The sequence below is a fragment of the Oreochromis niloticus genome, linkage group LG16 (genome assembly GCF_001858045.2).
Source record: "Oreochromis niloticus isolate F11D_XX linkage group LG16, O_niloticus_UMD_NMBU, whole genome shotgun sequence".
Classification (NCBI taxonomy): Eukaryota; Metazoa; Chordata; class Actinopteri; order Cichliformes; family Cichlidae; genus Oreochromis; species Oreochromis niloticus.
The window spans coordinates 5,434,320-5,461,979 of record NC_031987.2 but is presented as its reverse complement, the minus strand read 5'-3'; the positions used below and the strand labels follow the sequence as shown (position 1 = coordinate 5,461,979).

The 27,660-nt window shown below is 38.4% G+C and overlaps 1 protein-coding gene and 1 long non-coding RNA gene across 7 annotated transcripts in view; one reads left to right on the top strand and one right to left on the bottom strand.

Moving 5' to 3' along the window:
• Positions 1–27,660, bottom strand: part of pcbp3 (poly(rC) binding protein 3) — an 87,856-nt gene that overhangs the window by 20,788 nt on the left and 39,408 nt on the right. For all 6 annotated transcript variants that reach the window (XM_019353087.2, XM_005450464.4, XM_019353086.2 and 3 more), the window contains one exon: positions 3,576–3,735. In XM_019353087.2, the coding sequence (XP_019208632.1) occupies positions 3,576–3,650 (75 nt within the window). In that variant the 5' untranslated portion in view covers positions 3,651–3,735. The remainder of the gene's footprint in view (positions 1–3,575; positions 3,736–27,660) is intronic.
• The window catches only part of LOC102081885 (uncharacterized), an 84,705-nt gene continuing 63,712 nt past the window's right edge, over positions 6,668–27,660 (top strand). The window contains exon 1 of the long non-coding RNA XR_265978.2: positions 6,668–7,250. This is a non-coding gene — a long non-coding RNA (uncharacterized LOC102081885). The remainder of the gene's footprint in view (positions 7,251–27,660) is intronic.

Sequence of the window (27,660 nt, the reverse complement as noted above, 5' to 3'; positions counted from 1 at the left end):
GGGTCACACTTTCCATGCTTGTTGAATCACTCTTTAAGGGTTTGGTGTGGCGCAGCTGGTAAAGGGCAAAGAGGCAGCGCTGGCTGCAAGCGTCAACACTCCCCGACCTCTCCTCAGAAAGTGTGAGGGTTACGTCTACTGTGACGTTAAAGCTGCAGGCAGTTGCAGTTCACAGCACCAGGTTCTACCCTATAAGCATCATTTATATTTATCAAGTGTTACATTAAATTACACTCCTTAACTCCAAAACTAACTTTCTGACAATATACTCATAAACATAACATGTTTCAGTTCTAATGGTCAGTGCCAGCTCTAAACCAAATGAACCAATGAGCTGCTGTCTGTGCTTGTAGGGCTGTTCCATTGACTCATTGTCCCAGAAGTGCATTAGATTACCAGTCCAGCCCTGTTTCATTAACTATATTGTTTTTCTTAGCTTAAAGTAAATCAAATTACAATTTCATTTATTCATGTGATTGTAATGAAGTGGAACTTTTCCTACATTTAGTACAAGTATAACCTGCAGGGGAAAAAAAGGTTTAAACCATATTTTCAGGCTAAGTCACCTGCTCATCATCAAAGCCTTTTTTTAATCATATTTGAGTGGTGATTCTTTATCTGTCTTCCTAACAACTGAAATACATTTGATGTCTCTTCCAATTCTTTTAGATGTGTGTTTGGTCATGTTATCTCCTAATAACTGCCTGGAATTGCAAACATGGCTGAGGTGCAAGCTTCTTGAATGACTTATACTCATATAAACTTCTTCTAAGAGGGAGAAAGGAGGATGGCACCTGTGCCACTCCACTCCAGCTTCAGGAACACAGAGATGAGCCTACCAAAAACTATTTTCTGGGCATCACAAAAGGGGAAAAAGTCATTTGAAAGTGTAACAGGATGCTGGAGGGTTGCCTGCCCTCAATAGATAATGATGAAAATGCTCCAATACCCAATGTAACCCAATGGTTTCTCAATTTGAGGGCTTCACTGCTGTGGAGAAAGGACGTGGGTAATCCTGCCAAAATCCTCCCTTGTGGCCACTGTGGTTATGCCCCTGCCAGGATGTGGGGTTATTCAAACAGTCACAGGGTCACTGGCTTTTAAAGCGATTACATGAGCAGTCATGCAGTGGCTGACCTGCATGGCCATTCACGGACTGCTTGGCACACCAGGCAAGGAGAAGATGTGGGCTTCATTCTTTGTCCTGCAGAATCTACCAGCATTATCAGCTACGCATGTGTGCTGCGGGTTTTCTAGCTGCCTAGCTTAAAGCAAACTTGTAACTGAGCTGCTGTTACGTAACATTCATACAGTTCTAGACAAGTAGAAATCTGCTTTTTTACAAACTCTACACTGACAGGAAAGTAATGGCCGGTGCATGGAGCTATTAATTACAAAGTAAAGCACAAGAGGTGGGGGATGAAAAGCAAGAGTCATGATAATACAGCATTCTTTATAAAACCAGGTGAACACAAACTAATTCTGATGGCCACTTAAAGAGTAGAAAGGAGTGAGGATGGTACACACATGTGTCTAAAAAAATAAGAACTGATAAAAAGTTGGTGCCCATTAATACATTATACACCATGCCCTGGGAAATCTGAAAATACTAAGGGTGAACAAGAACACGCTGAGCTGAGTCAGCAGCAGAGAAACACAGAGCAGGAGATTTTCAGTCTTAAAGGCCTGAAGTCTCCAAAGGCCTTTGAACCTCAGTGAAGCTTGCTTACATAACCCCACAGTAAAGAAAGGTAAAAGTAGAGCAAAGCTGGACTTTGGTGTGGGAAGGCAAAATACATCTACTGCCATTAGCTTATTTTGTTGATCTTACAGAATATAAGTAGATGCTGTGTCCAGTAAGTGGACACAGCATATGCTGCTGTTGTACTTTCAGTCAAGCTGATCTAGACTGTTGTCAAAGCAAAGCTATTGTTGGATCTAACGGTTTCCATAATGGGACAAATTGCAGATTTTATTGGCACTTCCTAAGCATCTTTCAAACTCGATGCCCACCAGTCATTTTTCAAGCACTTTGGGCCTTTATTAGACAAGTAGATGGATGGACGGAACTGAGGGAGGAAGGAGACTGGTAATTACAAACAACAAAGATGGCTATCTGGACTTGAATGTTGATGCTAGTCAATACCTCAACCCCTAGGCATCCAGGATGCTAATATACAATAGTTCTCTACTTTTTAACATTCAAAGTACTTTTTTTGTTTTCTATTTGGTGGCTTTCGGTAGTTCACATTAGCAGGTTTTTTTTATTAGCCCCTGTTGGTTAGTAGGCAGAGTTTTTTAAACCCACGTCTACATGTTACAACTCTGTGATGTCATCTTGAGAGCAGTATCAACGGTAAATGGAACCGAACTGATAGTAAAAGCCAAGGCACTGGGTCTGGTGACCCAGTGTTTGTGTTTTTTGGGTTAAGTTTTACTCTTTGAACGATGGTTTTCTGTTTTGTATTGTATTTACAGTTCCTGGTTTCTAGGTTTCTGTTCTGTTTCTGTTCTCCGTGTGTTATATGCTTAGTCTTAGTTTTCTGTCTTCATGTCTTCCCTGTGTCCCACGTCTTGTTACTTTTGTCTCTGTGCTTCATGTTCCCGCTGTTCCAGAGTCTGTCATGTTTCTATGTCTCAGTGTCAAGTCCGCATCTCTGTGTCATGCTTCCTGTTTTACTTTGACAGTCTGTGTCCTTTGTCAATGTACTCTGCTTTGCTTCCTTCGTCTCGTTATGTCTCATTTGTCCCAGATGTGTTCCCACCTGTTCCCCATCCTCTCGTTGTCTTGCCTGTGCATTTAAGCCCTGTGTTCCCTTTGCGCTTTGTTGTGTTGTACCCTCACCGTGCTGTGTTTCTGCCTTTGTGTTCTTGAAGAAATTCTAGTTCTCAGTCTGTAGTTTGTTTCTTATTTTCTAGTGTCCAATTTAGTTTTCTTGTTTGAGGATTTGGTTTGTTTGTTGTGAAATTTATTTTTATGGAAAGTTTTCCCATTCCATGTACAAGTCCTGCGTTTGGGTCCTACATCCTGCCTGCCGCCTGCTACAGCACATACCTTCACAGTAAAGTGGAACTGAGGGTGGCAAACAATTAAAAATATTTTGCAATTTCTCTCCATTTCATCAATTACCCTGAATATTGTGACATAGATGTTTTGGTGTACGTCTACAGATGTCTCCACAAACCAACTTATTTAATTTAATTATTTAAAAATGTAAGGCACCACTACTATGCAAGTCCTATGAATTACAGTACTTTCAACTGCATGTTGTGACATGTAATTAAGTTTTTTAATTTTCTGATGTCCTACTAGGACGGTCAGAGTCGAGGTTAAAAGGACAAATGGAGAAAAGATTTGAAAGTTAACAATTTCATCGCACAATTTGTACAATTCCAATTCATCTGAATACAACTTCATTAAAATCACATGAAAGGTTTAGGAAGAGAGGCCATCTAAACCTGGCACCTGATTCATCACTGAAAGAAGGATCTTGAAATGAAGAACTAAATCCCTCTGCATGTCTTTCAGTTTTCATCCTTCCTAACAGTCTATATAGCACTCTGTGCTCACTTACTTTTCCATGCATGAGGAGGCGGATGGTCAGGGTGACATTGAGGCCACCCTCTGACTGGACTTTTGTGGGCTCCATACTGGGGGAGGGAAAACTGGTGGTCCAGCGGTAAGATGTCCTCAGAAGGAGAAGGAGTGCGGTGGTATTCCAGCCAGCCAGTCACCTGCAAAACACAACATCACACATAAGCGAACACAGTTGGTGTGTTCACAACCAGCAGATGATATCAATGTCAGCTCCAGTTGCATTAAATTATTATAAGAAGGCAGTTTGGTGCTTCTGCAGATGTGGTAACTGAATCATATTTCTGCTGTATGACACATAAAATAGTTTCTAAAGCCATTAATCTACAGACTGCTTTGACACCACATAAAGCTTTCAGCGATTTAACTAATGTTCAGTGGTTCATTAGTTTGTGACACTGCACACTCCTCATATCTACAGCACCAAATAACATGCTTGTTTTCTGGAGTTTATTAACCACAAATGCCTAAATTAAAAATAAGTGATGACTTTAGGCTAAAAATCCAAAGTGCAGAGCCCATTCAAATACAGCGTGGCTGAGCAACACATTCATGAGCTCCCTGCACAATATTTGTTTCATGAATGACACGTAATTGTGTTGAGAAGATCGAGAGATAACCGAATGTAATCACATTCAGCTCCCCCGGGTATATTTTTTTTCTCGCCTATTCGCTCTGTTAAAAATTCAAACGCGAAAACAAAGCAATCACTTGTTTTGTTTTTAATTGCAGGCTAGATCAGAAGAGAGAGAGAGAAAATTCTGCTGAGCTCTTATTCACAAACCATTTAGGAATATACTGGAAACACCGGACTGACCAATACAGGAATAAAATAATTTGCAACATTTGTGACAGAGGACCGTGCCATCGAGATGAAACTAAGTGATAATGAATGAATGCATGGACTAAAGGAATGTCTTATCTGTATATATGTAATGTTCCCTTGAAGGTGCAGCATGATGACTTGCAGAATCCTCCAAGTCTTCACTGGTAAAAAGCTTTTTCCTCTGAGTCAGACATTAAAGTCTTCCTCCTGTGCCCTCATTACAGTTAGTCAAATTACTTTGCTCTCCTCTGCCTTTGCTGTTAAGGCAAAGGCAAACAGACCAGTCTGTATGCTTGGATGGCTGTGCCAAAAAGTCATAGCTGCTTTTTGTGTTTTAAAAAAAAGTTATAAGAAACGACTTGGTGTTCTGGCCTCATCTTGTTAAGGTATGTAAAGCCTATTACAAAGAAATCTTTAATGAATAAAGGAAAAGTTTCTGTAATGTTGCCAAGTTTGGAATGACCTTTATTTACATGAATATCAATATATCATGTGTCATGTGATGCAGAGCCTGAATCCAATCTTTTCACATTTCCTACTGTCCCGTGGTTAGTGTGCCACTCTGTAACCCTTTGGCTATTGTCATTTCTCTCAGACAATACCATCCAAATGTTAATATTAAGTCTTCTGCAGATATAGTTTGCAATCTGATGTAATCACCCACCCTGTTGAGTTACTGCTGTTATCATTACCTGCAAGTTTGAGGTTTAAATTTTTATCAAGCAGCCCCGGGGGATTCTTCCCCAATCTCTATTTTCTGCTGCTTGTGGAGACTCATTTGGCTACAGGTTCTAATTTCCAGCCAGACACAACCTTAGGCTACTGTTTACTTTTTGTGCTCATATAAGAAAATGGAACAATATTATCCTATGAAAACAAAGATGAAGAGGAGATATATAAAAATTAGCACAGCAGCCCTCCCCACCCATTTTGGTTAATGAGGTTGGTTTGAGTACTGTGAGAAAAGTAATATAAATCATGCTGACTGCACCGAAGCAAGGGCAAAACCCACAGATACTGATATCCACACTGGATATATGTAAGTTACATTTTAGAGGTCAACTTAAATATATCTGCTGTGGACAACTTTAAATGCAGATTCCTGTCTATCACTCTGCATCATCAGGGAGGCATAAGATTGGTTCAAAATTCATTCTGCAGCATGAAAGTAACCCCACACATACAGTCAGCCACAAAGAGTGGTTTGTATGGTCACCAGGAAGCCCTGATGTCAGTGCAATGAACAGGTCCGCATCTGGGGGTCAGACTAGCCACCTAGGCTTAAATTGAGCTTTATTTGGTTCAAAGGTAAAAGTTTAGTTGATTACAAGAAGAAGCAGTAAGACTGTGGACCTTGAAGTGATCACATGCATGAACCAAAATATTTCTAGCTTAGAACCTACTGAAACAATCAGATGTGTTGTGTTTCCCACGATAAACACTCATCTCCAAACTTTACTGCTTTTAAACAAAGGGCTGAGGGATGCTTGGTAGGCACAGACATGAGAAAGGAATTTTTGATTTATTAGATTGATATAAACATGGTTCAGAGTTACCCGATCATTTTAGACCTCATATGTAAGCAAAAACATTTTAAATGGAATTTAGTTATTTAACAGGAATCCAATAAAGATAAGTCCCTAACAGTCCAAAAACATGCTCATGGGAGTGTGTGAGAGTGTGTTAGCCCGATGACTGACTGGAGATGTGGGTGCACCCTGCCTTTCCTTGCACAGTGTCAGCTGGGATAAGCTTCAGGCCACCCCAAGTCAGATCATCAGTTAACAATGGATATTTCATTATATCCAAAAAATAGCACTGATGACCATCTGGTACACTGAAAACGTGTAAAGTTCATATTTTAATAAATACAAGTACTCTTTAAGGTTAATCAATTAAAATATTAATTTAATGCAAAATTTGTTTTGGTGCAACACACTTACACCAGTCAGTTACTTTTGTTTTTTGTTATATGTCTTTGGAAATAAAGATTGCTTTGTTGTAGCCTACCAATATTTGTGCCTACTTGTGCTACAGAGAAGTGCGATTTATCATTATTTTTTGCAAAACTATGGAATGCAGGTGTAAGTGTGGCACATCTACAGATTCTCCTGTGATATGTAATGAATTAAACTGCTGTGGCTAAAAGTGGTCTAAATTTAGATTAATATATATTCAGAAAAAAAAAACACGAGTTCAGCACAGCACAAGATTAATGAGGTGTAATAGAAGTGGAGGCACAAGAACCTGAGGGGGAAAAGGTGGCAGGTTCTGCAAGATACATGGAAGAAACTACCTGCCAAGCACCTTGGGAACCTTTGAGCACCAATTAACAAGTAATAATTTGCACTTTTAGAAAGGGAAAGGATAACTACACCAAATCTAGAGATTATATATCAGCTTCATAAGAAAAAAGTTGAAATAATGGGATCTTTCTCTTAATGTTTATTAGCCAGCATGGCCTTTGGGGAAAAGAGTTGCCCACAGGTGTGCTGAGGTTGTGCTGGAACTGCACCAGCTGTGCAAGACCAAGGAAGGTGTTCAAAAAGGTTTGCATGGAGACAGCCAGGTTTTAATATTCAGTCCTTTAATAATAAACTTCTAAATGTACGTGAAGCTGTAGGAAACCCCGACAAAGTGAACTAAAGACAACAACTTCCGCATAACACTCACACTATCAAGTGTGCTGCTAATGCTGTCAGCTAGCTAACCACGTTAACGACACAGAGTGAAGGCCGAGACGAGCCAGGCAGCTCCAACAGGAAATAGAACCAATATGGACTTCAAGTAATTCTCCCGCACAAAGAGAATGACCTTCATCTGAATGCCGTGAGTAAAACAACCCACCTCTGCTGTTTTCAGTTTGGTAATTACATTCTCCGTGTTATATACAAGCATGTGTGTTGACTGACTGTTGGCCGCTAAAGTTTTACTTGTAAACTCAGCAAAGCACTTTTTAAAATCTGTTTTCTCTTACAGTTTACATTCATTCCTCGATAAAAGTAAACCCCCTACCTGCCTTTATGTGTAAATTGTACATTTCTTGTCTTTGTGCAGGTTATTTCTTTCATTTTAAAGGTGTACATGTCATTCTTGCTTAGGTAGAAAGGACTATATATTTGCAAATATGGTTTGGTTTTGAGATGTTGTATAATGTGTAGTAGATATGTAGCGTTTTCGTGTTTTTTGTTGAGGAATGTAAGTCCGTTTGTTGGCACTTCCTCGTAAACATAACTTTTAAATGTTTCAGTAGTTTTAGTTTGAGTTGTGTGTTAAATTTCATTCTGAATTTATCAGATATTTTTGATCACATTCACGGTGTTTGTGATTCCCTTCCCTGCATGGTGGATGTTGTGATTTGCTTTACGTTCTTTAAAACCTCCAGTCACACATCTTGAAATAAAAATCAAAGTAGATGAGATCACTTCTTGTACAGGACGTTTCAGTAAAAAAAAAAAAAATCTTCCATGTTCTGATAAGTTTATAATCTCACAAACTAGAATTTGTCTATTAGGTCATGAATATTTCCCAGTTGTTTTTCCTTTTTTTTTTTGTCTTCCTTTCCCACCGTAATAGTGTGCCCCTGAACACACATATGTACTTATTCATGTGCTTCTAGTATGTAAAAAATAAAATGAGTATTTGCCGATAAGAGAAACGTGTGTGGAGTGAATTACCCTCGCAAAGTTGTGAAATAAGTGGTAAGATCCAGGCCCAGCTATTGCACTGCTATGGTTAGTTTTCCTGCGAACCTACAGCCTTGCCTCATGTCCTAACAGGGACCTTGTCTGAGAAAGGTTCCCCTGCATTTGCCCCCTGGGTTGTGACTGCTTGGTAGTGAGATGCCGCATCTATCCTAAGCGACGTCACAGAGTACTAGTCATTACTATTATACCTCTTTGAAGGCTTCTTGAGACCCACCCAATGTAAAATGCAGGTGCAGTTTTTGGTGCATTATAAATGGGCAGTTACGTGAACACCTGCTCAGAACCTTGTAGGCTTGTCTGTTAGTTTTCCTGCAGTACGGTCCCATTGCAGGATTTTGGGTTACCCTGCTTTCGTGCAGTCAGAGGAACCTTCAGCAAACACGTGTTTATCAGTAGGGTGTCCTGGTCCGTCTGCATTTCTTGCTTTGCCCTTGCCTGACTCAAGTAACTACTAACGTGGGTCTTGCCTGGGGTTTCACAGCCAGAGAGCTACCCAAGGGGCTACCTGCTAGTAGCATGTGCCTCTAAATGCATGTGGCTGGTACAGTAATTTGAAATGTGGTATTTATCATTAAAAATGACTTAATGTTTTTGGATTTTCTTTTAAAAAAAAATAGAAGTTGCAAATTCTTTTAAAGCTCTGTTTTGCTGTTTGCCAGAGTGACGTGTCCCTGCTGACGATAATAAAATGTAGCAATAAAAATCAATTTGCTTAACAGGTGTGCTGACTACTGGGAGGATTCATATCCATGAGCGCAAACACTTAGACTACTTTATCATGACTGTTTCACATGTTGCTATGAGAAACAGGGTCAACTACAGAGTGATATTTTGTGGTGTTAGGACAAATGAGTCAGACAAAACTGCCAACATGGTGCGTTGGGCTTTGTGCTTTTTGCACCTCGTAGTGATGCTGTTTTGGTTTTTGGTTTTTTTCCTAACCAGTTGGCAACACCTAGAGAGCTGTGAACAAAAAAACGTACCGTACTGACGTGTAAATAAAGGTACAAAAAAGAAAAATGCTCACAAATGTGTTCCTCTTGCTCCGGGTCTAATGATCACGGTGCCTTTGTCGAGAGGTGTCAGACAGCAGCGTGTGTGGCAGCAAAGGTGTTAACAAGCATCATGTGTCACATAATTGTCCACATGTGAATCGGACCCCAGAGTAAACTGTTCACATATCAGTGTTGCTGTTTTTAAAACGTGCGTCAGTTTCTCCTGCTTCCTCTGCATCCTCAGTGCCTGTTGTCTTCTTCTGTCTAAACTGCTATAGCACAGTTTGTTTGAGGGATGTTCTTGGTAATTGGCTTACCTGTCAATTTAAATTTTGACTAAAACAGCCTCTCAGTAAGCACTAAATAATTTTTTTTAACTTCTTTGAGCATCTCTACTAAATGTTATTTCTTTCTGTCACCTGACTTCTACTCATGGCTGTCATTGTGTGCATATGTGTGAAGTGGTGGAACAGAGCATGTGGTGCAGTTGCAGAAGGGAAGGCATTATTAATTGAGTTAATAACCACCCAGTTTCAAGTTTTCCAGCAAGAGTTAATTAGTCTAAAATCTAAAAGATGGACTGGTGGTGAACAACCTCAAACATCTGTACATCCGATGACAGGGAAGCTAGTCCTGGCTAGAGCAAAAACAGCTCTGCTGCTCATTTACAGCACAGCCACGCAGCAAACACAGATGAACACAGGCTTTAACCCTCGTGGCATTTCTGCTGCAGAGATGGAGTAACACTTGAGGAAAAAGGCTAGCTGCTGTTGAAATGAAACTCAACAAAATAATAGCGCAGTAACATCCCTCCCCCAAAGCGGTAAGCTGTAGGGGAAGCACTGCATTATCAAAACAAACAGAGTATTTGGCAGCTATGGGAAACTGTTCATTCAGCGCAGTCTCATAAAAAAGCATGAAATAATGTACAGCCTGACTGATTTACTGGCAGGTCAGTGCTATTGGCTGCTATTACCTATTTGACAATCTATCAGTATCAGCATTTATTAAACGATAATGATAAATGAAAATGAAAGAAAGAAAAGAAGAGATGAGAGAAACACCCAACACTCATGTTGGGTTTTTGACATGGCGTAGTTTGTCCAGTGGGAGGCTGCACACATGTTAGGAACAACATAAACACAAAAAACAGGCGATCTGAACAGAATCAAGCATAATGTAAACTTAGGATGGGTGAAAATGGGGGGGGGAAGATCTTATCATGCCAATTTTCTGTATTTATTTCTGTCAAACCTAAAGACTCCTTTTTACGGTTTATTATAAGGTTAATTCTAGTTTTAACCTAAACCATGAGCTTTTCCCAAACTTAAGCCAGTAGTTTACCTGCTGCTCTGTGTATGGCTTTTTGACACACTGTTTTTTGTGTAGCCATTTCCCTTATTGCCGAGTTTAAAAACTAGCGGTTTGGATTTTCATGAAGGAGACGCCCTCATGGCATTGAGTGACACACTGACTAGCCAATCGGTAGCATGCATTCTGTTGATGCCACATTTTCAGATTGCCTCAGATTCACTTGCAGTCCCGGCCAAAAGTATCTGGCACCAGGTACTACTACCTAATAGAAAACCCTAAAAACTGAGCTGTGCCGACCTGAGTAGGTACCAGTGGAAGAGGCCAAAGAGAGACAATGACAAAACAGAAACTAGAGAGTGACGAGACCAAATTTATTAACTTACTAAACAAATTTGAAGTGTAAAAATATGTGACTGGGGTCTGTAGTGTGAGACTCTGATTCAAGAATCAGTACATAGGATGGATGAAGACTAATGTTCAGGGAGTAAGTGTAACTGCTGTATCTTACTGTATCTTAGCTAGCATTAAAAAAAGAGTTAATAATTTTATGAGGCCAGTAGACTTCCTTCATAAAATAGTCACAAAAATCCACTGTAAACACCTTGAATGTTTTTCTATACATTAATCAACTCAATCCAGTTAATGCTTTTGAGCATTAAGGGACCATCCTACTGTTGTTTGGTGTTATAACCCCTCCCTCGCAAAGATTGCTTAGATGTCAGGAAGGAAAGGGTTCCTGACAATTTCCTTGACTTCCTGAAACAGATGCTATGTCATTGGCATTACTGAATTCAAGTCATGATTCCCTAAGTGTACAGAAGAGACAGCTTGAACTCTTCTGTAAGCAAGTGATATACACTCTGCAATGCTAGGAATATGTTTCTGCAGAACATCTGCAAATATGTGCATTTTTATTTTAAAACAATATCACTTTTCCCTGAGCTATGATGGCACAGGTTTCACTTTTCAGTTTGGGGGGGAGGTGAAATCCTGCTCTTAGCCTTACAGCTCAGAGGCAGCTAGTGTAGGAACAGTTGTAATCAAGATATGTGAAAGAAAACCAAAGTGATGTGTAGGTTCGAATAGATTTTTGTCATTGCATTCTGATGTTTCGTGTTATCATAGTATTAATATTGTTTTTGGATAAGTGGGCTCTTAGAGTGAGTTTATAATACCTCATTCTTCTGTCAGGAGTATGTATGATACAAATAAATTTGCTGTCCTTGGAAAAAAATAAAATAAGACCACACATCCAAAACTGCAAATTGTCTACTCTTAATATTTACCATGGGCCTATGGAACAGTGTGCCTATTATGCTTTTTATTTAGACGTTGACATTATTTTCAAACAAAATCAATTTATGACTCATTTGATTAGTCACTATGAAGACTGGCCTGCACAGAGCTGCCAAAACACTTACAGACAGTTTGACAGCTAGTTTTAGCTTTCGGGTCTGAAAAGAGAAGCCAGTATGGAAGTGCCTTAAGCCCGCATTTATTGGATTGGCTATGATGGGGAAACGTCCATACTCTTATAGAGGCCTCTGGGAAAACAGACCTTTGCCCAGGCTCAGTAAATGGTTTCCTCATGAGTTTATGGCCTACGTCTTTCATTTTCTTTCATACTTTCATGCATGTAAAATCCCTCTACACAGCTCTCACTTGGTCACTTTATTTAGCTTATTCTGGTCCATCTCTGCTCTCTTTTCTTCAACTTCTGTCTCTTGTTATTGTTAAATGTTATCACAGGTTCTGCACAGTTTTAACAGACTGTTATGCTACATGGATAGCTAGCTTTACTCAGCATAATGTCTGTTAAAGAAAGCCAGTTGAGGTTGTCTTTTAGGCATGTTTTGCATAATATATTTAGAACTAAAGGTAAGAAGGGTATACGTTTTATAGCGTTTTTTGTTTATTTTGCTCCACAGTGCCCACAGTTTGTAGCTTTGTGCATTTCTTTGTAAATGAGCATTCTTTAGTTTTTATCCAAGATACATGGTTCCACCTATTGACCCCTCAATGCACAAAAGTTGTCCTGTACCCTTACCAGAAAAACAGCTAAAAAGCTTAATGGTTCCATCTCCCTGCCTGACTGTGTGGATGGTGTTTTTTGGATGATACTCTGGCATCAACTCGACCTGCCATGTTTGGAGGAAAAGAAATACAATCAGCTTGATTTTGGTGACTGACTACAGCACTTTGTCGCATGCCTTCTCTGAGTCATTAAGATGTACACGTGCAGGGAGACCTCACAGGCATTGAAGGATTTTAATCCATGATCCATAATCCATGGTGACTGTGTTCCAAGTGCATTCAGATCATTAACAGTTGCTTCAAGTGTGGTTTAGGGCCATCAACTTCCTTGTGATTTCTCATTCTCACCAAGATGATTGTCGTTTTATATTTCTGCAGTTTTTGAATAATCGTGCCAATAGTTTCGCCTTCTCACCAAGCTTCTTGGTGATGGTTTTGTTGCCCTTTCCTATCTTCTCCTTGACATCCTTTGACAGCTCTTTGGTCTTGCCCATGGCGGAGAAGAGAGTGGAGTGGAAGAAACTGATTGTGTAGACAGCTGTGCTTCATATATATAATGAGATGAGAGAAGTTTCTGTAATTTACTGATTGATTTAATTGTAGTCTGTTAGAGCCAAAATTCTGGTTGGGATCAAATACTTATTTCACTTAGTAACATGTACATCAATTTATAATTTTTTTCTTTAAATGTGTGTTTGCTGAATTTTTGGTGAATATTCTGTCTACCAACCATAAAAATTAGAGACTCTTTGTTTTGTTTTTTCATCTAGGGCCTGATTTTAGTACAATCTTTGCAGAATAACTTACACAAGTAGCATTTATGCTGGTGGTGGTGCATTACATGTTAATTACTGTGCGTTCATGTCTCTGGTTTATATGCGGTTTCTTTGTTGTAGTCAATTTTCTTTGGGTGAAAACATATTTTTCTTTCTAGTTTTTCCACTTCTTTATACAGTCCCTCACATCCTCTCTGACTGTTTCACCAATCTCTCTCCAAGAGCTTGCCGACATTTATGAATCTTTGAATTGATGCTATGATTGTTATTCATTATATTAAGGCAACGTTTGCAACTGTCTCCCTCATAAATTCAAAAACTCAGTTGAAAAAGTAGTAAAAAATGCACAGGAGGAATCAGGCGAAACAGGACAACCACAATTCACCTGACGTGCAGTCACATTTCTCTGGAGATGCATGTCAGGTTAGTCATAGATTTCCCGCTGAAGCATACTCGGGCATGAGCGAGCAAACTTAGAAATTCAGCAGGGGATCAAATAATTACTTTCTCCACTGTAAAGAAAATTATCAAAAGGCTGTCACCTGCCGACAAACAAACATCTCAAACATAACAAGTGCTTTTTTTTTTTTTTTTTTTTTTTTTTTTTTTTATACGTACCAAACATGCTTTCAGTAGACACACCTATTAGACTGCTTGGGTCACCTGGTAGTTCAACATGTTCTAGGGTTTTTCAAAGTGAGGTGAGATAGCATTTATCATCAGTGCACCAATGACAGTCTTTTTAAAAAGCAAACTAAAGACCTTGTGTTTACTTTTAAGGACGACAAGAACACACCTTGAACTGCCCGTTTATGAAATGATGCTTTACAAATAAAATTAGATTTAACACAAAGCAACAATCACCCCATCATCCACTTAAAGCAAGCACACCATTTTCAGTGACGCTAACAGGCAGGCTCTTGGAGCTGCTTTCATAATATGAATCATAGTTTAGTGGAAAGACAAATGACGTCCAAATCAAAAATGATAACCTGTCAAATGAAAGACCACAAAGCAAATTGTGAGTTGTGAGATCTTAAATGGGCATAAACCTTTAACATATTGTTCTGTTTTTGTGTTTTGTTCAGTTTATTGCTCTTTTTATTGTTTAACTTCAAAGTAAATGCACAGCTAAAAGCCAGTTTTCAGATGACACTGAGTTATTAATCCACAACTACTGTAATTAACAAAATACAAGCTTGAATGCTGCAGATTTTTAAAGCGGAAGCTTTTTGAAAGTAAATGAAGGAATGCGGAGAGAATGCCATGGAAGAAATTGTTCAAGATTTTATAAACAACATGACAGATAAGCAACATTTCTGTCCTGTTTTAACAATCATGGAGCATGTTCAGCCGAAAACAGAGACTGAACTGTAACCTATATAAAAAAGTTAAAAAATTATTTGGTAAAGGCCATTGATGGCATTATACAACCATAAATAGTCCTATAAATCAATATGCTGCTCAATTCCTTGATATTTGCAGTTACTTTAAATTAAATTTGTATCTTTATTTTCCAGTGTCGAACATCCAACACAAATCATTTTTGATTTCTAAATAATAGTTGTCTTTGGTGATAAACGAGTGTGTGTTGAATGCCATCTTATCTTTGTTGATGTCTGTTTATTGTGTTTACAAGGACAGACAGAACTGGGAACAAAAATAACTCGGGACTATAAAAGGAAAAGTTACAGTAAAATGTTTAACCAAATTGGTGAGATGCACTTTTTTTTGTATTAAAATAAATGTGATGCCTTTTTTATAAGCATTTACTAAAACAAAAGCAGAAGTTTCTGATTATCCAGTTTCATAAAAATGCTCTCTATAAATCACATGCAGTAATCTTATAATCACATTCACCCAAGCAGTTTTGTCAGTAACTGTACTAAAAGGCTCTTTGAAAAGCGACCCTTAGTATTTTAGAAATCACTTGGTGTTTTTGCCTCCTGTAGTTCAAACATACAGAGTGTGATGTGTTAAAAATATATATATATATATATATATATGTATATGTCAGTGGGACAATTTTGTGCATTTTCCAAGAATAACCTCAAAGAACAATTGTCATCATTTTGTTTGGATTAATTATCATCTGCTAGCTTCTGTGGCCTATTAGCACCTTCGCCCCACAGCAGAGCCCTTTCTAAAAAATCAAAATGGTCTCTCAGACAACAACAGCCTTGATGCATTTAGGGTATTGAGTTATATTAGAGCAGAAAGAGAATAATATATTTGCATTTACATGTGCCGAGGAGCGTTTTGTTGCTGCACCTCTGTCTGTAAGCAACCATCCAGCCAGTCCCTCCCATTTGCCCCCAAAAGCTGGCTGTAGCCTGTCATCTCCAATCAGTCGGCCTGGTTAAGATCTCAGCCTAAATTAGACTCACAGGCCAGCGGCCGCTTGCATTGTTCCTCTGCCTCTTAGGATTAGCTTGGATGGTTAACATGTGTTATCGTTGTGATTAGCTGTCAGTTTTTCCAAGAATATATAAAGAAATTATTTATTTTTGTACACGGTGTCAGTAATCGTTATTGGAGAGCATACCTCTCTCGTGGGGTCATGGTTGATTAAGTAGACACTGCTACCAGTAAAACCATGTCTGCCTGCTAATGTAAAAATTGTAGTATTCAGGTTTTCCGGTTCACCATGAAATGAAATTATATTTGTAACCAACAGTGCAAGATTGGCACAGTCACCTTGAACGACATTCTGCACCAAGAAGTCACATTTAAGCATTCAACATGAAAAGCTGCCATCTAAGAGTTGAGTTTAGCCTTAATCATGACCCCAAATTTCTGCTAAGTATAGGATAAATTAACATGATAAAACATCTCAATTCATCAATTTAAAGCAATTCAGAGTTTGATCTTATTGTGTTTCTCCAGAAAAGCCATCCTAAATAAGACGTTTACTCTTAGGAAATCTTAACCTTTGGCCACACAAATTTAATCAAAACACATGGGACATCATCTTTAAATAGAATAATAAATTTACCTGATCGCAGTTCCAAAGAGATGACCACCGCCTCAGCTGTTAACAAAAGATGAATCAATCGGAATTGAAATAATGTATCTTCCTACCACCAAGATGAGACAAAAAGCTGCCAAGCCATTGGCCAAGACGTTGGGTCATGTGGGCGAATCAAAAATGGTGAGGTCACATTTGTAGTGTAACCCGAAAATACTCCCTGATTCGGATGAGTTTCGCAGCAGACCTGTCTATTTCGTCATGGACCAACGTCCTCTTTTATATGGACAGAAGACACGAGTGCCCCAGATTAGGATCCCCCTCAGGGTCTCGGGGGAGGTTGGAGGTGGCAAACAATTGCAGTGGGCGCCAGGATATTCTGAGTGACATGTTGGTAAATCCATCGAACATGGATGCTAAATCTATGGGCAGAAATTTGTGCCATCAGAAACTGAATTTGAATAAGTTAAATTTGAATTTGAATTACTCGGATTGAATCTGAATTGTAACTTGAATGAAAGCTTTTGAAAACTGAATTTGAATTAGTTTAATTTGAAATTGAATTTATGGTTTGAAAATGAATTGATTTGCTTTGAAACTGCATTTTATCCTTTAAAAATTCAGCTCTCGAATAATTTCAGATTCACTTCTCACCATTCAGTTTCAGTTGTACAATTCAATTTCAGTTCCAAAATTCAGTTTTTTGGGACTTACATCCGGTTCCGGTTCAAGCGCAGATTAATAGAACTACAGACTGATAGCGTTACTGACGGAATCTACAGCGTCTTGAGCTGAATTAAGACTTCAGAAGTCATTCGTCATGTCGAATGACCAGCGGATAAACTCTCAGGTTGGTAATAAATGTATTACATGTATAAGAACAAGCGTCATGTTAACAAATGATGGCCGTACAGTAACCTTTATGCTTATTGTAGCTGCTAGCTAAAAACGCTAATTTAGCGTAGTTTGCCCTGGATTCAGCTTTGACAAACAAATATGATCGACTGTTTCTAGTAGAATTCCAAAGTTGTCATCTTGTACCTGTCAGAGCCCTGTATGCTTGCAGACACCCCTAGAGTAAGGAAACATGCAAAACGCTGTCCAAACCTTTGTATTTTAGCTTTATTTATGTCTTACACAGCATCCCAACTCTTTAGCGAACTTAATAACTTTAGCTAAAGTGAATAGTTAGTCTAATTCATTAGTGGAGCGTTACTGGATCACCTCTTTGAAGTAATATAATATGATATACAACTATCACTGAAACAGCAAACTTTGTAAATAAACAACACTTCTCATTCTCTAAACGTTTGGCCACAGCTGTAGATTACACTATCAGTGCTTGTTCACTCTTGACAATAATTACATTTCTAAATTCTCTTTGTGCATTTACAGGTAAACAATATCTAATCTAAATGACTGCTTTGTCTTTGAAAAGGTGAAGAGCCTGAGGCCGGTGACACTCCAGTTCTACTCTAAGTACATCCTTACGGTGGCTCACAGGACAAGGCGACATTCCTGTCCTGCCAGAAGAGAAGAGAAACTTCAGAGTCTTCATGAAGTTCAACCAAAACCTGTCATATGGAATATGACAGGGGTCTCAAACTCCATTCCTCGAAGGCCGGTGTCATGCAACTTTTCCATGCCCTCGAGGACTGGAGTTTGAGACCCCTGCCGTATGGTGTTCATGCAGTTTTCTACCCCACAGTTACAGCATGTCTGACTGCCTGTTCAGCATATGCAAAAATATATGAGTTTAAGCATGTGATGACAAAGGCCTTCCATTATGGTGTTTGTCATCACATGTCACAGACATCTGGATGATCATTTGGAATAAACAAAAAAACTAAAAACTTGTTACTTCATCTTTTATCTTTATTATTATTTTTCTTATTTGACATTTTTCATTGTTAGGCATTGGGTTTATTTGTAGTAGTCCTTTCCAGCTTCTTTCCCTCTTCCATGTTACTGTGTCAGCTTGTCAGCATCTATTTGGGGTTGGGAGTGGAACAGGAAGTAAGGAACAGAAAGTGCCATTAAAACCAGGAGAGGTTCTTATATTTCAGAAGAAGGGATTAATTCAAAAGAAATGACCTCAATGCCATATTTTATTTAGGAACCCTAGAGAGCACTTTGCAAAATAACACATTATTATAATTTCACCCTCAGATGAGCCAAGCTACGACTGTCAGGGAAGGTGATGTAGGTACAGAGCATGTGAGAGTGGTTAAGTTAATGTCTCTTGTCTAGATGAAGGCACAGGAGGGATCAATGGCACGGCGTAGAGATTCAGTATCTTCAGTCTTCAGTGGACACTCCATTTCTGGCACAAAACACCTGTAAAAGATGGTCGATTTAGGAGGTGACCCGACAACTTCAGCCTGTCAAACATAGCAATGGAGCAGTATGTTTAAAAAAAAAAATCTAATTAAGCATGCACTCAGTACCCTAAGAATTATTATGATAGTTAAACACAGTGATAGTTGTATATCATATTATATTACTTCAAACAGAGGTGATCCAGTAAAGCTGCACTAATGAATAAGACTAACTATTCACTTTAGCTAAAGTTATTAAGTTCGCTAAAGAGTTGGGATGCTGTGTAAGACATAAATAAAGCTCAAATACAAAGGTTTGGACAGCGTTTTGCATGTTTCCCTACTGTAGGGGTCTCTGCAAGCATACAGGGCTCTGACAGGGTACAAGATGACAACTTTGGAATTCTACTAGAAACAGTCGATCATATTTGTTTGTCAAAGCTGAAATCAGGGCAAACTACGCTAAATTAGCGTTTTTAGCTAACAGCTACAATAAGCATAAAGGTTACTGTACGGCTATCATTTGTTAACATGACGCTTGTTCTTATACATGTAATACATTTATTACCAACCTGAGAGTTTATCCGCTGGTCATTCGACATGACGAATGACTTCTGAAGTCTTAATTCAGCTCAAGACGCTGTAGATTCCGTCAGTAACGCTATCAGTCTGTAGTTCTATTAATCTGCGCTTGAACCGGAACCGGATGTAAGTCCCGAAAAACTGAATTTTGGAACTGAAATTGAATTGTACAACTGAAACTGAATGGTGAGAAGTGAATCTGAAATTATTCGAGAGCTGAATTTTTAAAGGATAAAATGCAGTTTCAAAGCAAATCAATTCATTTTCAAACCATAAATTCAATTTCAAATTAAACTAATTCAAATTCAGTTTTCAAAAGCTTTCATTCAAGTTACAATTCAGATTCAATCCGAGTAATTCAAATTCAAATTTAACTTATTCAAATTCAGTTTCTGATGGCACAGATTTCTGCCCATATAAATCTTTCTGTCAGCCAATTGCTAAAATCAACTTCTGTACCGCATCGTGGATTTTGTGAATTTACCTTTTAATAATGACATAATTGGGGGAAAAAAAACAAACAAAAACATTGCGATTGACCTTTAATCTGCATTTAACCAAGTATTTGGTTTGCCTGCATTGTGGGTTGACTTGCACATATTGTTAAACCACACACTAAAGCAGCATTTGCTGTTTGATAAAGTAATTCCTTGCTGCACACACTGTCACTGTATTGCTACAAGCAAAAGAAAGGGCATTAAGAGAGTCTGAAATTGAATGGTTCCAGTTCACCACCCACTTTAGTAGGACCCTGTTGAACCCATAGAATATGTTTTGATTGACTGATAGCATTTGCCATTACTACTCGGGAAAACAATGACACTTGCAAACTTTCCTCTTATCTTATTGTTTTCCCATGTTTGTTTTTTATTAATTTCTCCCCATTCTGATAATGCTTGCTGCTGCTGTCGTTGTCTGTAAATCATAGATACGTCTGGTGCTGTAAGCATCCCAAGGGGGACCCTGCATGCAAAATAGACAGTGTTCTGTGTAATTTATCCACTATGGTAGAACCATGAACAAAAAAGTACATTTGCTCTTTCTGCTATCTTGTTCATTAACCAGCATCCACATTTTGCCTTTTGGGGTATTTTTTCTACCTCCAAATGGGCCTTGACACTTGTATGCAGAGGCACCCCAAAGTAATTGAATACAGTCAAGACAATGAACCTCTCCTGACCTTGTTTGATAGAGTTTTATACATTTTTTTTTTCCCCTTAATTTTTTTTGCCACATAAAAAACTTTGTTAAAAGAAATGTCAGAAAAGTCTTTCAAGCCAAGTACAGCAAGGCTACATGGAATTAGACACTCGCAGCTGGCGATGTATGACTTCAGTGTAAACAAATGACCTCACTGGAACACTTGTTAGTTGCACTTTATATGACAGGAAGAGCAGTTATGTGGTATTAAAGGAAAGCCTTGAGCATCTGGTTAACAGGCCAAACCCAAATTACAACATTTCTGGTAGAAAATATTTTTCAGTTTCAATTTTATTATGTTGTGCAGACTCCTGAAGAGTTACAAAGTTATGTTACTTTAGTTACTGCTAGAGTAAATGCGTTTTCATATGAAAACACATCTTTTTCTCTCCGTTTTGGCCTTCGGTCCACACTGAGGCGGCGTTTTTGGTCAAGGAAAACTGAGTTTTTTGAAAATGCTCTCCAAAGTGGATACATTTGAAAATGCCGTTTTCGCGTCGCAGTGTGGACTGCAAAAATGGAGGCTTTCGAAAACGATGATGCATTTTAGTCATAGTGATGCAGTCATGTGACCAATTCAACTAAGATGGCGGATGTTATTGTACAGCAGTTTTTTTTTGTTTGCTCTCAATTTTGACAGCCGTATTAAAGATTAATATCAGTTTGTACATGCTCCAGATAAAACTCGGCACTTTTCCTCAACATTTTGCCGCAACGTTTCAAGAGCCGGAAAGTAAATAAACGGCAGACGGAAATGATACAGGTCGAATCGTCTTACGTTTCATGCATTCGCAGTACAGGAACGTGGCGTTTTCCGTGTGGATGAAAACGATAGTGTGGATGCAGAGCGTTTTTAGAAGAAAACGCCGTCTTTAAATTTATCCGGATTAGTGTAGACGTAGCCTTATTTTACAAACCCACCTTTCTACCCTGCTTATATTTGACTATTGAATATTTGTTCAAAATCTTGAATCAATAGCACAGCAGGAATGAAAAGGACATTATGGGTAGTTTATAGTGAAGCTTCCATATCTGCACACACACAGAACAGACTGTGAAGAGTTGGCAACACGGCAAAGACAGTGATCCCATGTGGAGAGAAAGGAAATGTTTTTAACCCTCAGCCATAAAAGGCAGATGGGTTATTGTTGTCACCCTGAAGGGCGGGCGGCATAGACACCAAAGTTTGTAACTCGAGAATGAGGCAACATAGGATTTAGAAAATTCGTATCATTACTGCATCTACTAAAATATCTTTAGTTTGAATCCCAGTAATCAGAAGGTCAGAGGTCACGTTTTCTGAAAATCTTGTGAACGTGGTAACTCTAGAAGGACTTCACCTAGGACTTCCATATTCATCTGCTAGGAGTCTGAGAGGTACCTGTTGTGGGTGCCAGGGTGTCGACAAAACTAGTGATTGTTACTGTAATTGCTTTCAAAACCTTATACTTGCAGCATTCAGAGGTGTGTCTAAAGCAGGGCATGAGGTGTAAGTCATTATTTTGCAGTTTTGCTCTGGGGGAGGGTCTATAGGACATTTGTGTCAGTCTTAAACCATTTTTTCCCCTAATGATGCTTTAGGAAAAAAAAAAAGTTATATTAATATATTTTGAACCAATACACCATCCCTCATAGCAACCTGCTTCTAACATGGTGTAAGTTGCATGGTGCCCATCCCAAGGACCTCCCAGGTTCAAGCTATTATCTTTCCTAATATGGTGACAGTATCAAACTGAACCTTGACCTTTTCTGGATGAGAATGAGAAGGTCAAATGAGGTAATAGTCACTGTGAGATATATATATTGTTTTTCACATGCTCACACAAAACATCCATCTTCACTAAGAACTCTTGTGAAAGCCTGTCAGAAAGGTAGAGTAACAGAAGAGAAGCCACAGTGAGGTCATCTTAATCTCGAGTATATCATTTTCTCTTGGACATTAGATTATTCTTGCTTAACTGCGGGTTAAGCAGAGAACAAGTCCAAGCAAAAAAAACTTTCTCCAAATGTTTATCCACCACAGTGTTCATTACCAGAGAAAAAATAATTAAACTCTATTAAAAATTAAACAATTTCGTTTATTAAATGTAAAATGGGCTTACAATTAAGTAAGGCAATTTACTCAACAGGTGGTGTATATTTTCAATAGATAACAAATGACTTGGCATGGTCTGTAATTTCATTTCCAGTAAAACATTTTTCTTCATGACCGTGAGATGAATTGCAGAAATCAAGTGGTTTAGTTTACAAATGAAAACATGATGATGGATAACACCAGTTCCCGAACTCAAACTGAAATGACTTCCCACAGAGTTTTTCAGTAAAAATGCCCACAGCATTGTTTGAACACTCACATCCTGCCTACACAAACCAGATATCCATTAAATATTCCATCAGGATATATCGAATACTGTATAACAGTTGGGCATGAAAGCCTGCTTGGTGGCACTTTTAAACAAGAAAAAGCAAGAATAAGATGAAACTGTAATTACCTTGTTTTTTTGCTGATTTTTATTTATTTTTTGTTCATTAAAGTACCACAGTCTGATCTTATCCTAATCTAAATCACAAGCACAAACAAGCATAATCTAAATTTATCAAGACATAAGCGAGCAAGCACACATTACTGGTGCTGGTGGGAGGGAACCTCTTGGATTTATTAACAGCAGCGACTTTGACTATTTCAGTAGCTGCAGATCAGACCTACACAACATCCAGGATACATTTTGAACTGACTGTTCTTTCTCCCAGAACAGCTTCATCAGATTTATATTCTTAAATTCAGGTCACTCGTCACCCCTCGCTTTCTAGCTAACAAATTATCACTTGTGGAGATTCCAGGCTCCATCATTGAGCGTAATCCTTTTCTCCCACTCGTAGCTGTTTCAACCTCTTATCTCAGAGTCTCGTTGCTAATAATAATTTAGCCTGTCATTGCTACAAACTGGCAAATCCCACCGTCTGTGGTCACCACATCAGTGCTGGTCTTGTCCCATCTGTCTTGCCTTTTTTTTCTCCAAAACAAAAAAGTTTGATCAGCCAAAAAAAACAAACCTCAAAAGCAGTGATTAAAAATTGTTTTACGTAATTATTATTAGTATTATTATTTATCTGTTATTCTTTTTATTCTGGGAGAGGAGTGGCTTAGTTTGTGGTATTCTGCAACTGTCTGGCCAGTTTAGCATATAACCATAATCATGTCTCCTGATGTTTCTTGGGTATGGGTGGATTTCTATTCGGCACTGGAGTCACCTTGCCTGGCCTCAGTGCTCCATTTCTAAACTCTTTAAGTTTTTTAATGTTAAAACTCAAAAAATCTAATGTGCAGCAGCACATTCAGCAGCTCTTTCAATAGTCACATGGTTTGATCCACAGATCGTAATGTAATATGTCTAAGTTTGTTGCTATGATCAGTGGAAGTAAGCTAACATAGACGTTCTTGTGCCACGGCATTCTCGGATATATCACTTATATAATTTTTATCCCTCAAATCTCATACTGCAGGCTGCAGTGTGAGCTTTGCAGCTTGGGTTACTTTAGTATGAAATAAACAAGTGGTGACTCGATTCGTTTGGCTTCACTTCCGCTCAAATCAATCAATGACAACAAATGACAAGTTCCCTAAAGCTATGGCTGAACTTCCTAAGCTCTCCATTCAGAAAGAAATTCTGTGTCCTTCATCCTTCAGCAATTCAAAGGTTACAGATGGCATCTGCTTTTGTGTGTGTGTTATTTTCTTCAGTGTACTAATGACACATTCCTTCACTTGTGGCAAATGTGTTTATTGCTCATGGGAATACACTAATGAGCTTTAACTAGCCTTTATTGCTTCTCTCAGGAATGGTATTGATCACTTTCACCGGTTCATAACGGCACATGTGTAGTTTTTCAGTGGGTTTGCATTTTGTTGCTGTTGCACTTATTAAAAGTCATGCAGTGTTTTTTAATAAGCACTGCATGAATGAAAACTGCTGTCTAAATAACTTTCACTTTTATACGGTCAGGCCATCAGAAGCAGAGGCCTTCTTGTGATACAAAAAAATGTTGCTTTTGGTGTGTGTACACAGCTTCCCCTGCCTCTTTTCAATATGCATTTTAAAGATATGTTGGCAGCTGCTGCTTGCAAGCAGTGAGTAACTGTTTGAAAATGACTAACTTTGAGAAACATGTCACATTTGGTTTCCCAGTCTGACTACTCTGCTGCTTTATATCAAAGGAACTGACCACAATGACGAAGAAAAGGAGAAATATAGCTTTCTCTGGATGCAGTACGGGGTGGCAGTGATTGATGCATATTTAAATATTCCTTTTTATTTCATCACATTGCTCAGGCATATGTACCCTGGCATCAGAATTTGATCTGGGGAACTGCGTGATAATGGGTGGTCATCAAGAGGATGGCATCCTTTCATTAAAACACATTTTGATGTTCACTCAGATGTGGCCATTTCCTGCCTATTTACAGCTTCACAGCTGCATGCAAAAGGTGAAGGGAAACCGGCTGCACTTGAGCTTTTTGTTTAATTAAAACAGGCCATGACGTAGAGTCTGCAGATATACTCTCTGATATGAAGTCCAAATGAGATGTTTCTGGCTTTAGAGACACGAGTGATTATAAGTGCTTGATAAGAAATAGCTATGCTGGTCAGACAACACTCTAAAATCTCAGCCCCTGTCCCGATGCTTCTGCTTGTTATTTAAATTGGCAAAGAATTAAGAGCAGCACACAAATACACAGTATGACTGATGTTCATCACAACACCCATATCCATTGTTTTCCACATAGGCCCACACTGCCAGCGTTTTGATGCACGTCAGCTGTCATGAAAAAGCTGCATTTTTTTTCCTGCTCCCAAATTGTCATATCTTGCACCTTTAAATACTTTTGTGTTTGACACACCCAGTCTGAGCTGTGTGCGTCATTTACTGACGCACAAGCTTATGATGTGGGCTGAACTTTAGTCTAATTGGAGTCCGGAGCAGTCTGTAAGCACAAGTAAACAAATCAGTTTATGAACATATTAAATTTAAAATGAAGAGATATTCATTAAAAAGGATGCTAAATTATAAAGTGTCACAACCACATCAGTAATACTTGTTCTGTTAACAGATCCCTAGAGAACTACTTTTTCAAAATTTAAATAAATACCCTTTTAATCTGTGAACTAGGCTTATTTCTGACTGAAACTATCGCCGTGTTGATCTCTTCAGTAGGAATTCGACTGAATTAAAAGCCTCAGAGTGGGTACGGTTTATCAGCACGTTTCTCCTCTTTTGAACTGAAGACATGCGAGACCTTAGCAGTCCTGTGAATAAATGTTTTCACACCTATAGTTCTTTTACTCTGATCGAAATCAGTTAAAAACTTGTAGGTTTGTCTTCACATAGGAAAAAAAGAATCCAACTGAACGCCAAACAAACCAGAATGCATCATTACAAACTGCGTGAGAATGTTCAGTCTGCTCATTGGCCAGATGTGTGTGGGGCGGGAGCAACAAAAGTAAGTACAGAAGAAGGTGCTGCGTTCTGGATTATTTGTGAAGACAGAGAATTTACATTCATTTCACAGCTAGTTGCTGGCCTGTACACACTTGTGCAGATCTATAGTACGTTCCTGCATTGACAATATAAATCATAGGTGGCTACAAAATGCTTTTTAGCTCAAAATGATAACATACGCCTGGTAGTTGAATCACGTTCACACCATAAACAAAGTGTTTTGGCTGCACTGAGGGGAGAAAAGAAACCAGAGTTTAATGTAAATAGACGAAAGACAGCTATAAAAACCCCATCATTTAGTAGTTTGTAGAACCAACTTTGACCTGCTCTTGCTTTGCTTTTTTGTTTGTTAATGACGGCTCATTTAAGGTCCAGCTACAGCATTTTTATCAGGCTGAGGATTGACTGGGTCATTTTTGTTTTAGCAATTGTCTGGTACACCAGACAACGCCACCTTGGTCTCGTTTGTCCAAAGGACATTGTTCCAGACATCTTGCAGTTTGTTCAGATACAACTTCTCGAATCTAAGCCATGCTGCTATGTTCTTTTTAGCGAGAAGAGGCTTCCTCTCCTCCACAAGCATTTTAAAAATTCAATTTTTTTAGAATAAAAAAATTAAGTCAATGAACTCTTCTGTGTTATTTTATTTAAGTACACAGCTAAATAGCAAAAGTAAAAAGTTGAATGTAATAGAATGTTGCTTCATAAAGTAAAATATTATAGTAAATTAAAAAATATATATATACTAAAGGTAATTAAAATCTCTGATATACTATTTTCAGTTAAATGTAGTGTAACTGAGTAATTAATTCCATTTTTGTTTACACTTTAAACAACGTCCCAGCATTTTTAGAAATGGTGTGTATAACTCACCGCAAGCCTCAGTGTTTCAGTTTGATGTGCTGCACTTATTGGAATGAATTCTTTCTATCGCTTTTAGTCATGAGATAGCCTTTTGTCAGAATTACTCAGCGTACCATCAGTTCCAACAGAGTTCCTACTGTGCTCAGTGCAGTGCTCTTTTTTTTTTTTGTTGAGACAAGCCTCTATTATCCTCATTATTAACAAAGTCAACACTGCAGCAATTATTCAAAGAACAGAACGTAACATGCACATAAAGTCAGTTTTAGTTAGTTTGTTAATGCCTTGATCATTAGGGCCACAAAATAACATAAGGTACTGTCTGCATTAGGCAAAGTAGTTGAATTAACAAAAGTTAAACAGCATCTAATGTACTTTGTTTTTCAATTTACCCACACAGGATTTTTTTTAGTTATGATTTTTACATTGATTACTGTTTGAATAATTTAGCCTGTTCAGTTTAGTTTGTGAAAGAGAAAGTGTCTGAACTATATGTATGTGTATTAATACCATAACGTGTCTTTGTGTATTTATGAATTATGCTATGGTTAGAAATAGCAGTTTTCTTCCCCTACAGAGTTATGAGAAGAACGCCAGTATCTCCTGACTTAGTCCTATCAGTACAGAGCAGTTCTCTGTAGAGGGAGCCAGCCTAGATATTTTTTTTCTTCTGAGGATCAATTTATGAAGCTTTGCTGCCAGTATTAAATTGTCAAAACACACATACATGCGTATGCAGTGACATGTACAAAAAGCTCAAAGGACTTGAATGCAGACAGGCAGACGGTCAGACAAATATAAAATATATCCATGAAGGAAAAACCTGAAAGGAATTGCGCACATTTATTCCTTTTCCTCCTTGTTGCTTTCAAAACAGCTGAAGGTGGCCATTATCAGTCACAGCAACTGTAATATGTGGCCATTACGGTCTGCCGCATTTAGTTGGTGCCTCAGTATTGTTTACATTTGCCACACAATAGCTTTG